The 14,388-nt window shown below is 42.0% G+C and overlaps 1 protein-coding gene and 1 non-coding gene across 2 annotated transcripts in view; one reads left to right on the top strand and one right to left on the bottom strand.

Annotated features, from left to right (window-relative positions):
* The first annotated feature begins 8,769 nt into the window (after positions 1 to 8,769).
* Positions 8,770 to 8,842, top strand: trnar-ccg. The gene has a single exon. It is a non-coding gene; the product is annotated as a tRNA-Arg (tRNA).
* Positions 8,843 to 10,593: 1,751 nt separating this feature from the next.
* Positions 10,594 to 14,388, bottom strand: part of LOC117952291 (transmembrane protease serine 6) — a 14,429-nt gene continuing 10,634 nt past the window's right edge. Inside the window, exons 16-18 of the mRNA XM_034884437.1 lie at positions 13,681 to 13,958; positions 12,175 to 12,311; positions 10,594 to 11,217 (exon numbers count right to left, since the gene is read on the bottom strand). Of these exons, the coding sequence (XP_034740328.1) occupies positions 11,053 to 11,217; positions 12,175 to 12,311; positions 13,681 to 13,958 (580 nt within the window). The 3' untranslated portion in view covers positions 10,594 to 11,052. The remainder of the gene's footprint in view (positions 11,218 to 12,174; positions 12,312 to 13,680; positions 13,959 to 14,388) is intronic.

Below are 14,388 nucleotides of genomic sequence, written 5' to 3'. Positions count from 1 at the left end.
ATATGTTTCACAAAGATAGAGACGTTGAGTTTGATTCTGAACTGCAAAGAAATACAAAATGAACTGTAGGCCAGTTATGGATGCAGTCAGAAGTACTCATTCCTTGCAATCCATTGCAATTTAGAACATTTTAGCCTCTTGCTTTACAACATGCCACAGGGAACATCATTTCACCGTATAAGGCCCTTAGTAACTTGCCAGTGATAAACTTTAACTTAATGGCAGTGACAGTTAGCAACTCACCTCAACAAGACAAAGAAATCTTGCCCTTACCCAATCACACTGCAGCATTAAGAAGGAGGTATTAAGGCCCTGGCACTCAGTCACTCCATAAAAAAGACTTTTGGATAACTCGTTTAAATTCAATGTTATTTGTGGTATCAAATCATAACAAGAGTTATCTCAAGACTCTTTACAGAGTAGGTCTAGATGACACTATAACTTACAAAGACCAAACGATTCCAGTAATTCCCCCAAGAGCAAGCAGTTAGTGGCATGGAAAAACTCCCTTTTAGGGAGAAACCTCGGTTAGTGAGGAAAGCTTCCTTTTAGACTTCAGCAAAGTGAATAACATGAGATTCTTCTAGTTATGCAGCAATTCCTTTAAACCAGGCCAATGAGGTTTACAGGAGACAATACAATCTTGAATACTGTGATTATATCTGGACTTAGTGACCTGTTAAAATCATTTTGATCACTTACGTTGCAGTGACTGGCTGCTTGAAATTGGGGTCGTATTTGACTGGAATGATGGTCAAAACTATAACAAGGCAAGGGTTAGAACAAGAAATAGGCTTATCTTTTATTCATCGTATGTGACCATTCTGAGATCTCACTGAACATTGTAACTGTAATATCCCTCAACATTCTCTCTCTCTCTCTGTCTCTCTGTCTTTTCACACCCACCATTTTCCTTCTTTCATCACTTTTTCCTTTTAATATCTTCCTCACTCTTTCAATCCAATTTTCTCGTCTTGCTTCCATCTGTCATCTCCTATACTTGCTCTTCACTCCCATTCCCTCGCGTCGTTTACTTCTTTTCATCTCACGGTCATGCTGTCTATTTGATTGGAGCACTTTTTGGTCCTGTGGCTTTGGGGTCATTTTCTGTCACATTCTCTAGCCTCCTCCTATGTTCTTAATTTCTCATCTTTTTTGTATAAAGGAAGTCATTCTTTTCCTCCAGCTCACCCTCTGTCTCGCTTTTCTCTCAGATTTCTTCCCTTTGATTCTATTTTGGACAGGTTTTGCCCTCTAAGAGTTGCTTTGGGTTTTTCTTTCGTTCATGCGCAGTCATGAAGATTTCTTCTCTCTTATGTCTGCAGTTACTGTATCTATAACAGTTACCGGTTGTCATCCTACATCCTGCCTACAGATCTCCACCCGAGCTTTGAGGAGTTCCTTGGCCCCTTCCATGCCGGACTGACACCTACCGATTGTCAGGACAATCAGGCGACATCCTTCACCTTCTGGAAGGGGACCTCTGTGGTGGGCTTGAGTCCGCTGACTCGGACTCCCCTACCCATTGGGAGGACTGGAGCTTGAGGTAGAGAGAGGAGACAGTGTCCCGTCACTGCGGCTCTCTTTGTCTCCTGAGCGGCCAGGGGCCCCACCACGGTGGAATTCTCCTTTTCAGCCCCTCTTCCCCACCACTTTGGCTCTTTTTATGGATCTAACTGACATCATAACAAAGGCGGCGGACCAGAAAGGCATCCCAATGCTGCCTGAACAACTAGCACATGCTCCTAAGCGGGGACGTCTTGTTACAGGAGCCGCCATCCAGACATGCTCCTCTGTGGCCTAGCTTGTTGGAACTTTGGCCCTTAAGCAAGGAAGCGTTCTCTCACCTTTGGAAACTGGGGGTCCACTTCCACCAATGTCCACTGTGACACAGAAACAGGCTTCCCATCTGGAGCAGAGCCTAGTTTCTATCCTGCTCCCAAAGGTCACTATTTTCACCACCGCCCCCCCCGTGACCGGGTCTGTGTCCAGGTCACCGACCGCTCGCACCAGTGTGAAGCCCAAAACATCACGGCACAGAATCTGTTGTCTTCGCCATGGCCGCCTGGGGCGCTCTCCCCTGGACCTGGCGACCGAGATCGGCAAAGACGAGACAGCCATCCCAACCTTTTGTGCTGTCCAGGATCACGGTGTGGCAGACCATGGCACAGCTAAACATCCGGCTGCTTGTCTCAGCTACCCGCTTGAACTATAGGACGTCATATAGCCCCTGATGGGCTATTTGGACCTTGCCTCTAGACCGCTGCAAACTACACGCACCAAGCAGCCAAGGAAGTGGAGAGGTTGCAGAAACTTGCCTCCTGGAAAACAGCGCCTCAGCCCCAACACCGGCATCACGGCGGCCGTCCTGCAGGCTTCACGTGGTTGTAAGACCATGCAGCCGGCACCCACCTTGTCCAACCCACCCCCTAAACCGCCTTATAAACAATGTAATGTCGCATCATTGCCCTGTCAAAGCAGTTTCCTCTCAATCAAACCGCCTTCGTTCCTGCTGAGCATCGCAAGGACACCAAGACACAAGCACAGGATGCTTTGACCAGTCAAAATCTAAAACAAACCATCATCGTGGAATGTAACTTTTAAAAAACTATCTGATAATGCTACAATGGATGGAAAATGTTAAACAATGTGAACTTCAATGTGTCCCTTTTTCTTCTCTTCCTCAACTTCCTGTTTTTACAGTAACTTCTGGCAGCTGCTGTAAGCTGGCTGTATGCCCTTTGTGCCACATTGTCATGCATGAAAAGTGCAAAGTACATGTCCCTGTTCTGCAGGTATTCCACAAGTGTGTCCTCGTTTAGAAGAAGTCTCCCAGCTAATCCTGCCTTGTACTGACCAAAGTTGGAGAAAGAGTTATCTAGCTGATGTGATCTTACCCAGCTACTGAGCATGTGACAACAAAGATAGAAGTTAGATGTCTCACTCTGTAGCTAAAACAGAGACCTTAACATACAGTGTGAAAACAGGAGCTGCAGCAATGTGCAGTACAACACAAATATGGCCTTTTTTATAAATGAAACCATGTAAACCTATTCTGTAACATCCTCAAAATACAATTGTAAATCTGAAAATGAGCATAATATGGGCGCTTTAAGAGTGAGCACTTGGAGGCTAGCAAGGACAAGGGGGCTGGCGTAGTGCTCTATATTTGCATGTTTGCATTTGAAATTGTACACAGCCTGTGGAAACATGTGTGCTTTAAAGTTCCTTAGCCATATGTCTGTCTTTAGGATTTCTTTTGTCTCTCCTTCTCTCTGTTTTTCCTGTTGGACCTCTGCACAATCTCAACAACCTCCTCCCACGTCCTCCTTCTCTCGCAGTCTAACCACTACTCCCAAGATAAATCTAAACCACAATGAAAACACACAGAGCCTTCGTCTGTTTAACCCATCATTGCAAGGAATGAAAGGCAGTGGAGCCCAGGGGAGCAATGGAGAGACGGAGAATAAAAATCTAGCTAAAGGCCTTTTTTATTATGGCAGCACAATATTTAGCACAGTTGTGAGTGTGATTTAACAGCAATTTCAAATCCAGTAAAATCTTGCTGCTTTTTGATTTAAAACGATTGGAAGTGTACATGGTTGAAAAAGGCATGTGTGTATTAAGTTATTTTTGTTTCAGTACTTTTCAACATCTCATACATTTGCATTTCAGAATTTTAAATGAAATCCCAATCGAAAGCTGTCCTGGGGATTCCCTGTATGCTGGTCTGTGTTACATGGCTGTCCATTTATTACAATAAAGCAAAGGTCCCATGACATGCTGCTTTTTGAATGCTTTTATATAGGCCTTAGTGGTCCCCTAATACTGTATCTAAGGCATCTCAAGCCTTATACTGTTTCTGAAGTATCCAAAGCTTCTGTAGCTTTAAATGCTAATTAGGAGGTGGAGGGTGGGGGTGTGGCCTTGACCAACTTGCCATGGGCAAATCAGAGAAAGGGGAGGTAACTTTTCCCCTTATGACGTCAAATAGGGAAGATTCAAGATTGGCCCATCTGGGCTTTCATTTTCTCAAAGGCAGAGTAGGATACCCAGGGCTTGGTTTACACCTTTTGCCATTTCTAGCCACTGGGGATATATTATTTTTCCATTACTGAATATATTAATATTCCATTATATTGTGTACTTTGAATTGTTACCTTCCACCAGTATTTTGTGATTTCCTTTGGTGCCTAAAAATGTATCACAATGCAGGAATTTAAGTCTTTTACCCTCACTGTTTTCTGGTGGAGGACTCCCAGATCCCCCCCCCCCCCCTTGCTTTCTGTTCCACCAAAGGCCAATTCTGACCAAGAAAAAACCCTGAAGTAAAATCACAGACAGCCATAAAAACCTATTACGATTGCAGTTAGTCAAAACATGCAGATGAAAAAATATAGATAACCAGACAGACAACATGTACAGTGTCAACAGAGAGAGAAACACAGACAATCAACCAGACAACAAAGAACAACATATTGTAGAGAATGACAGTAACAGCATACAAACAACATACATGAGCAGTATGTGTCAATTTGTTATAAACATGTGCTACATGAAGTAGGTATTGTTTGCCAGCTACTTACGTTAAATGATTAAATGTACCTATGTTACATAAGGTACTGATTATTTCATCATATGTACACAAATATAATTAGTGAATATACTTGTCCGTGGGTGGGGCTGCATGGGAGTGGTAATGTGGGCTGGTGTGGCTACGGAATTTTTGGCCCAGTCCGACCCTGCCCGAGCCCGTGCCGTTCAGAACGTCCGCTGACGTGCAGCCGTCCAGATTCTCAGCTGACGTCCAGCCATCCAGAGTCTCAGCTGACGTCCAGCCGTCCAGAATCTCAGCTGACGTCCAGCCGTCCAGAGTCTCAGCTGACGTCCAGCCGTCCAGAGTCTCAGCTGACGTCCAGCCATCCAGAGTCTCAGCTGACGTCCAGCCGTCCAGAATCTCAGCTGACGTGCAGCCGTCCAGAGTCTCAGCTGACGTCCAGCCGTCCAGAATCTCAGCTGACGTCCAGCCGTCCAGAGTCTCAGCTGACGTGCAGCCGTCCAGAGTCTCAGCTGACGTCCAGCCGTCCAGAGTCTCAGCTGACGTCCAGCCGTCCAGAGTCTCAGCTGACGTCCAGCCGTCCACAGCCTCAGCTGACGTTCCGTATTTGTTTTTGCTCTGTTTCCTGTTTTATTTTGACAGACTGGTTTTCTGTCTTGTTGTGTTTACATTACTTCCTGTGTTTTCCCGCCTTTTTTGTTACTCTGCCCATTCCTAATGTGTTTCACCTGAGGTGACCTGTTGTCAGATCATTGTGTGTTGTCTCCAGTTAGTGTTGTTGGTTGTTAGTCTTCCCAGTTCGTGCTAGTGTTCCTTTGCGTTCTATTTTACTCGTTGCTTATTCTTGTATTAACCGTTTATGCCCGCTTCTTTCCTGGACTCCTTTTTGTTTTTTTTGCATTTTTGAGTTTTTTCATTAAATCATCATAACTATCCTCAGCTATTGTTTCGGGTTTTTGGTTTTGTGATGCCATAGACACGCCGCTGCCGCCATTAGGCACAGTACTGTTACTACTCATGTTTTTGTTCTGTTTCTTAAATGAATGCATCTGGAAATTAATTTAAAAAAATCACAACATATTTAGAGGTGAATGCAACTTGTGCCCCTTGCTGTGGTCTTTGTCAAGAAAAGCAGCAGCTTCCTGTCACGCTCTTGTGGTTTTTGTTTTGTTTTGTTACAGTGATAAATGACACGTTTCTTAGCTTGCATCCATGGCATGTACACAGTTATTACACAACTGGGAAAATTTGTTATGTAAATCCTTATGTTTGCGAGGACTCTGCTTACAGTACACTGTTCATGGTTCAGTGAGTGCAGGGAACATGTTTTAATCCCGCAGCCTTGAGGACAGCAAGTAAACTAGTGCTTGACTGGATTTCATGTTGCTGTCAGTTTATACCACACACACACACACACACACACACACAATCCTTTGCCATCACTAATGAAAATACTGATACTGAGAAAAATCTATTGTGTGGTTTGACCACGTTTATGTAGACACATGTGTATTAACCTCTAACAGTCTGTTTCTGAACTTATCTAGGGTTGCCAGTTATAAAAGGATACACACAAATGGATCCAGTCAAGGCCATGCAGCACAATGTTCACGCGCTGGACATTTCCCTAAGCATGGGTGAATAATTTGTGGGAACATTTATGTATTCAAACAGATTATTAAAATGTCATATTTAATTCCCCCTAAAGCACTTCTATGTGTCTGCATACTTTGTTTAGCTAAGGGTGTGATACAGCTGTTCAGCTGTGATATGTAAAATGTGTTTGACTGAATGACACCATCTCTGTCTATGTTTTGAGGTCAGAGAGGCTTTTTGGAATTGCTGAATATTTCAATGCCGTCTAAGGACGTTTTCACACTTGGCCTAAATACTTATATCTCGAACCAGGATCCTTTCTTTGTATATGGCTGGCCCTAACTGAAAAAGTGAAGTTAATATCTAGTCATGCTGTGGTTATACGTGACCCATTCATACAATCATGCTACAGCGCTATGGCGTGGAGAGCTTGAATAAAATCCAGCATTTTGATAGAAACATGAAGTCCCATTTTCTCGTAGAAACAATGGCACATTTCAAACTTAAGCAAATGTTAAAATGATGGGCAACATGTGGAAAGAAGCAGGGAAGTTGGGGTGTAGCTCAGTGGAAGAGCATCTCACCACAGATGGAAAGGTCCCCAGTTTAAACCTAAAAACCCACTTTAGCATCTATAGAAAGACATGCTTAGCAAATTGTATTATTTTTAGGTTTAAGCTGCAGTGGGTAGAGAAACCCCACCAGATTCGGAAGTAGAGTAAGACTTCACACTGCAACTTTCCTCTCTCTGGGTCCTTCTCACTTCCTTAGTTGATAGCTCCTCATTCCTCAGTAGAACCAGAAGTTGTTCGGTTCCTTCTTCATGAAGGCCGTCTCAAAGCCTTTTTGTAATTCCTGCCCCAAGGACCAATGATCGAGTCCGGAACTCCAAGGACCTATGAGCCAGGATACACGAGAGCACCCTTCCCGTAAGCCGTAGCGATGACGTATTAACGTGGCGCTTCAGAGGACATTGCTTCCCTTTAAAACACATTTCGTTGTTTCCTCTCTCTCCTCTCATGACTTCCTAGAGTCTCTCCCATGCTTCCTTGTTGGGATGGACTAAGGCGCAAGTAAGGGAGTCAAAAGGAGGAGCCAAGGAAGCAATTTAAGAACCCTGTGTCGCACAGCGATTTTCACAGAACAGCCAATAGGAATACTCTCTCCATAGATGGCCCTATTTTTATAATGGTAGTTGATAGAATGGCCAAACAATGGAATTAAAACTCCCAGCACCTTAGATGTTGCCATGGGACCCAAACAGACTTTTTATCTTAGAGTTACGTGGCAAAAGAGATGTGTATAAATCAGCGGCTACCTCATAGGGATGAACAGGACTTGGCTTCCAACGTTGTATGCAGGTTGATAAAGAATCATGACCCCTTCAGGCTAGCTAAAATTTGCTCTTTTTACAAACTGTCTGTAAATCCCTGTGGCTTTATGCTACATGATGTTGTCAGTGACCCAGTGGTGTAATCGATAATGCAGGAGCCTCCTGAGCTGGAGATTGTGTTCATGTCCATTCATTTCCCAAACAGCTGAGTGAACAGAGAGACATCTGTGGATGGTCATCTGGGCCAAAAAAACAAAACAATTCCAGCCACCAACCTCCAGCTTTGTCTGGCTCTCACTTCTTGGCTCTGCCATGTTTACCTACGGAAGTGTTTTTTTTTAATCAAACGTTTTGCCTGTTGAACATGGAATAGAATTAAATTCCTGCCATTCGCCAACGTTTTGCATGAAGATTGGTTCAGTCTATGGTAAGCACGTATGTCATTTATTTGGGATTTTCTCCTTAATTTGTATTATTGTTACTTTGATGTTACTATTTTGATGTTATCTGTTTGTTAATTCCTTATTCACTTCAGTAAAGACAAGACATACATGCATGGAATAAAATCAGATCCATTTGTCCTCCTAACTGTTCTAATAGGCAAAGAAAAACATAAGAGCAGCAAGACGGTCAATGTGCATGATTTAAACAACATCCCACGCCTCTTTCGACCCGTTCTACTTCTGGCTCTCTCCTCTGCAGAACGTTGGTAACCACTCCTTTACTTTAGACTGCATTAATTTGTAGGGGTCTTCCCTGATAAATATACTAATCAATTGATTGGTTGACCTATGGTACACATGGATGGACAGCTGAACTGTTTGCCAACATGATTGATTACCTGACTAAAGAGTAAGAGGTCAAGGGAGCTGCAGGCCTCCTTCTTACAGTAACTTAACCATACATACATCTTCTGTCAGGCACTCCCCTCTACCCTTAGAGAGGCAAACAGCTCATTAAGCAGGAAAACAAGCTGAAATACTGCACCATTATCTTTCGACCTCCCAGTGAAATAATGTTTATGACATTGCATAGCTGATAGTGAAACTTTAAGAAAAGCATCACATTTTTTTGGGCGGGTAAACAGACAGAGAACCTTGATTTTAAGACCACTGGGGATATATGTGTGACATTGTCTGGGAGGCTGAGAAATTCTCCATGCTTCAACTTTATCTCAGTATCCCAGACTCTGAAATAAAGCACCAACAGCAGTTGCATGACAGTTGTATGACTTTTCGAATTCCTTGTCTATTTATTTTATTTTATGGGATACTTTATTGTTGGCCCAGTGACCTAATGGATAAGGCATCAGCCTCCGGAGCTGGGGATTGTGGGTTCAAGTCCCACCTGGGTCAAGATGTGTTATGTAATATTATTTGAGGCACACTAATTGCAAGAGGCAATTAATGTAAACACATTGGAAGATAAATCACTTTATTTGTCATGAATACAGAATTGTTATTTTTGCTCACTGGTGCCCCCTAAAGGCAGCCAAAGGGAGGAGCTTGAAAACTATTTAAAATAAGACCCAGAAATCCTGTGATATTCTCTATCCAGACAATGTCTCCACTGTTCCATATTCCATATATATGGGAAAGATACCCCTGAGGTCAGGTACATGGATAGTAAGACACGCCCTATGAAGCACCTGTGCTGGCGTAGAATCACTGATAGTTTGATCAGGTCTGTCTCCATGTGACCTACAGCTGGAGAAACAGTTTCTTCACTCAGAGAACCAAGGTTACAATGTTACAGAGTGTAAAGTTTCTAAATAACACTGGACAAACAACACTGAACAAATCATTTTAATTGTTAAGACACATATCTGCTGTTTACCAAATGTTAAAATTAATCCTTTAAATATGCTCCACAGAATATGGTGAATGTCTTTTATAAGCATTAAACACTACTTATCATGCAACTGCCATAATGAAGGGATCTATGGCCTTCAGAGACCCATTTGAGTACTGTAGTTATGCCTCGTTGAGCGGAACTTTCATTATAGTTTACAGCCTAATGAAATACCAATTACACTGAAAATGTGAAGCTTCAAATATTGAAACACCCAGACGGATTAGGGTTCTTTTCCAGAGTCAGAGTCAGAGTCAGACATGCATACATACATACATACACACATGCAAACATACAACCATACAACCATCCATGCATACATACATGCTACATACATACATGGATGGATGGATGGATGGATGAGGAGCTTTCTTGTCTATCATTCAGCAGAATCCAATTCAATTTCCAAGGATAAACGGCTTCAGTTCCAGATTTGTTTACAAATCAAAGTGACTGAGCATGCAGCCACAGGGAGGGATGTCAGACTCTGGCCCCTGCTCCCGATCACCTTGAGAATTGCATTGTTGTTGATAATAAATTCAGCTTAAAAAATAAAACCTCACCATGGACCCAATGATTCATAGACCCCGAAAATAAACCATTCTTTCTCAAAGGCACCTTGTGAAGAGGACATTTACTTACCGGTATACCTGAAAACAGTATCACATAAAATCTGATGCCAAAGAATGAAGTATGGTCTTGACTGCATTTGCATGTATTTTGATGAGAGGGAGATCAGTCTCAGCCCCATACACTGTTATACACTGTATAAATTGGAGCAGTTTTTTAGCCATGCTAGCAGCATTGCTCCAGGGTTAGCAATGTCAGTCAGTTGATCAAACCAACACTATCACTATGGATGGATTGCTATGGAATTTTGTACACACTATTTTGTGTGTGAATTTTGATATCTACGATTATCTTTTTTAGATTTTTTAATATGGCCTCACCATCATGTTTATGACTAAACACCTGCATTACTAATGCTAATCGTATTCCCATCAGCCTCAGTTGCACTGCAAATGTTAGCATGCTAATATACTAAACTAAGATGGTAAATGTGGTAAACAATCCACCTGCTGTACGTCAGCATCTTGACATCATAATTTTTAACATGGTAGCATGCTGACGTTAGCATTTAGCTCAAAGTAACACTGTGTGTAGCCGACAGCCTTAGCCAGCTGTTAGCATGGCTGTAGACTAGTTGTTATTCATATTCAGTATGTTCACAAAACACAGTATTTCTTAAGCCCGATTACAAGACAGAAGGCTGTTTTATTATGGGGGAAATGTTTTAAGTTCAATATCTTTAAAATATAGATGATTCAGCCTGTAATAGAGTAAATTATCACATTAGGGACGGCTCAATAACTAACAAAGTACTTAAAATCACTTATCTAAAAAATCCTCATCTTTTTTTAGTCCTGTTACCTTTCTTATCAACAGTGGCAAGTGTCTTACTGCATGCTAGATACAAACTTCAGAATATCAGTTCTGAAAAATGCTGCTTAAATAAGGTTGATTATTATTAGCTTTATTACTTCATGACTTATGAATAAAGGCTTTTTAACATTTTACCAGCTTGCTGTTTAGCTGAAAAGCAATCTTGATTCATCTTCCAGCACTTTTTATCTTCCATTGGTTTGTGTTTCATTTACACCAAGTTTGGGATTATTAGTATATTGATGTAATAATGATGAAGATCCCCATTGTGTCAGTGGCTGCTGATGACCTGTTTGATCCAGCCAGTGAGCCTGGTGATGCGGGTGTAGACCCCGTAGTAGTCTGGACGCCCGCAGCCTTTGCCCCAGCTCACCACCCCAGCCAGGAACCAGCGGCCCGATGGCTCCTGGCACACCATGGGACCGCCAGAGTCTCCCTGACAGAGACAGGCAATGTTAAAAGGACAGGGGGTCAAATGTTTTTTTTTTTTCTAAGATGCAAAAGAAAAAATCTTCTATCTCTATAGCACCAAGTAACCATAATAATTGATAACGTTTATGATCAAAACTTATGACTCAACTATGATATCACTCAGTGCTTAGATGTTTGGCTTTAAAAACTCACGTAATGAGCTGAACTGTTTGTGAGAAACACAAACTCCCAAACCTGGAAGATTTTCAGGATGAACAATGTCAGCACCGTGCGAGTAATGTTTGGTTTGTTCACCCTTTTGTGCCTTGTGGCGGATGTAAATACACCATGACTAGATGATTTACCCAAACCATACATTACATAATAGCCTACTCCTGAAATTTAAATGTATTATAATAACTATAGAATATTGGCCTACTAGATAACTGTATGATACGCCAAATATAAAGCCTCTGAACATGGGCTTTGATTTAAACCTGCATTCACTAATTTCATATATTTGTTGCCACTTGGTGGCAGTGCAACTCTAGCTCTAAACAACTGTGACACCTTATCAAGTTGTTATTTTGGATTTTTTTATACATCCACCAGACACAAAGCAATTATTATCATTTGGAGTCATATTTCTGTCCACTCAAGAAATATAAGTCCAACATTCCCTCTCCTTTTAGCTCTATTTTGCTCTCCACCATCTCCTAAAGGGAAAATCTAACTCTTGAGCTGCTAAATGTTACACCAAGTTCACCAGCAAGTCGCTCACAGTGACATTTTAGAACAGCTTGACTAAAAACAGCCTGCTGCAGTTAAAATTAAAGTTGATGAGAGTGGTGGGACTGAACCAAAACAGCAAAGGGCAGGCTGTAAAATCAATTGCAACCGTAAATCCAAATTGCATTGTGAAATGAAATGGGAAAGCATAAGGCATTTATATCAACTGGTTTTGTATTTATGTGTATGGTACCTGACAGGCATCTTTGCCTCCACTGCGGTAACCAGCGCAAAGCATTCTGGGAGTGACCATGTGGCCATAAGAGCGAACACAGGCTTCCTCACTGACCAGGCGAACGTCCACCTTCTGGAGCACATTACTGGCGATGCCTGAGGGATCAGAGATGAAAAGTCAACGAGTGAAGGCCAAAAGGGTCTTCCTCTTTTTTTAGGCACTAGAGACAATGTATGAATTATATTTTTAAGATAAAGTCTGCATTCACTTTGCCTTCCTAAAGTTGCTGTCATATTTGCCTTTTTCTTATTCTACAGAAAACTGAAAATGACATCTTAACTGCTGAGTTTCGATTCACACACTGGATGTCAATTGTGGACCTGCAGATCCACCTACAAACCCTCAGTGGAATAGGTCCCAGACTTCAGATATATTGAATGCTCAGGTTCAGCAGAAAGCATTAAACATACCGTATTTATGTTTAACAAATAACAAGCCTGAAGATTTCCTACACGCTGTAAATTGACTTTTTATGCGCACACAATTACCAACCAGTTTGGGAAAAAAGTATATTAAAGGTTTCATCTTTGGAGGGAAAAGAAACCACTTCACTGGAAATATAGCGGTGCAACAGCTTTTTCCTCCAGCACGTCTCTTTCAAACAGCCTTGATCTGTTATTTTGGTTCATCAGAAACCCCCATCCCACCCACTTCCACCCACATCACTCTATCTTCACCTGCCTCTTTAATTTGAATAAGTTCAGTTCATGTGTTTTCACTCTTCCAAACCACCAAATTACCAAAAGTACCAAGACTCACTAAACAATTCCTCCCACACAAGACTTCTCACATCTTGCAAGCTACTTCAAACGTTCTGCTGACAAAATGTTTTTTTTACAAGCTGTACAAGTCACAAAAAAATCACTTCCTGTGAATATACTGCATTGCAATACATAGGCCAATAGAAAAAGTTCATCCTGTAACAGAAATATTAACAAATAAATAACAAAACAATTACTGCAGTTGGACATCAGACTTCATACAATATACCTACAAGTCAAAAGCACCAAATAAAAGTCCATCATTTTTATAAACCTGCATGGTTTCATTTGAAAGTGTCCCTTTACGAAGCGCAATGATGTTTTCCTTTAGGTGAACCAAGCCTTAGGTCAGCTGGAAATTATAATGGGATGAATGAAAAGCAATTCCTTCACCTTGAGTCTTGAAAAAAATGAAGTTTTGCCACATTACAAGTCCTTGCAATAAAAATTGTTGAATTAATTAGTGTGAACAGTAGTAGTAGTTACTCCAAGTGGGTCCTCACTCGGTCCTCCATTCGAAATTACCTGCTACATACTACCAACAAACATACTGCATGCCTTCCAGATTTTGCTTTTGTTTACATACTACATGCTAAGTTTTAGCCTAATCAGTACGCACTACTTACTACTTACTACGTACATTTCTCCCTCTATCCTCTCTCCTCATTTCCCTCAAGCTCCCCTTCCCTCTTTCCAATCTTACCCCCCTCACGGAGAGTCCCCCAGCCGGTGACCCAGCAGAGCAGGCCTGGCTCCAGCTGGTGGGTAGGCGGAGGCAAGCAGGCTGGTCGAGCATGTCCAGCCAGCAGCGTGGAGGCAGGCCGGTCTAGCTTCAGCAGGGCCAGGTCATAGTCGTGGGACTCAACGTCGTAGTATTGGTGGAGGTGGATTTGCTTAACACGAGCCACTTCTTCAGTAGGGCTGCTGGGGTTGAGCAGGAGTTTACCCAGGTACACCGTCCACATCAAGGGGGAGTAGAGACTTCAGGAGGAGGAGGAGAAAAAGAGTGTGTTACAAGGGAAATAAGTCTTTACATACAAATTAAAATAACCAATATCTTCAATTTATTAAATAGTTCATACAGTGTATGAACTATTTATTAATTAGTCTATATTCAGGACATTCCACTTCCGGCATTGCTCTGGTGCTGCTTGAAATTTCGCCCAATGTCCCTTCTTTTCTATGTCACAAACCTTCCACTTTCTTGGTGTTGGAAGTTTAAACCCCAGTGGATTCATGAGGACTATGGTTAACTGCTGCTCAGATCTCTTTGGGGTAAATCCAGACAGCTAGCTAGACTATATGTCCAATCTGAGTTTTCTGTTGCACAACTAAAACAACTTTTGAACGTACACGTTCCACCAACACAAGTTCCTTCCCAAGGCTATATTTGCAGAGTCACCGTGGCTCC

Source organism: Etheostoma cragini, chromosome 2 (genome assembly GCF_013103735.1).
Source record: "Etheostoma cragini isolate CJK2018 chromosome 2, CSU_Ecrag_1.0, whole genome shotgun sequence".
Lineage (NCBI taxonomy): Eukaryota > Metazoa > Chordata > Actinopteri > Perciformes > Percidae > Etheostoma > Etheostoma cragini.
This window is presented reverse-complemented; position numbering and strand designations above follow the sequence as displayed.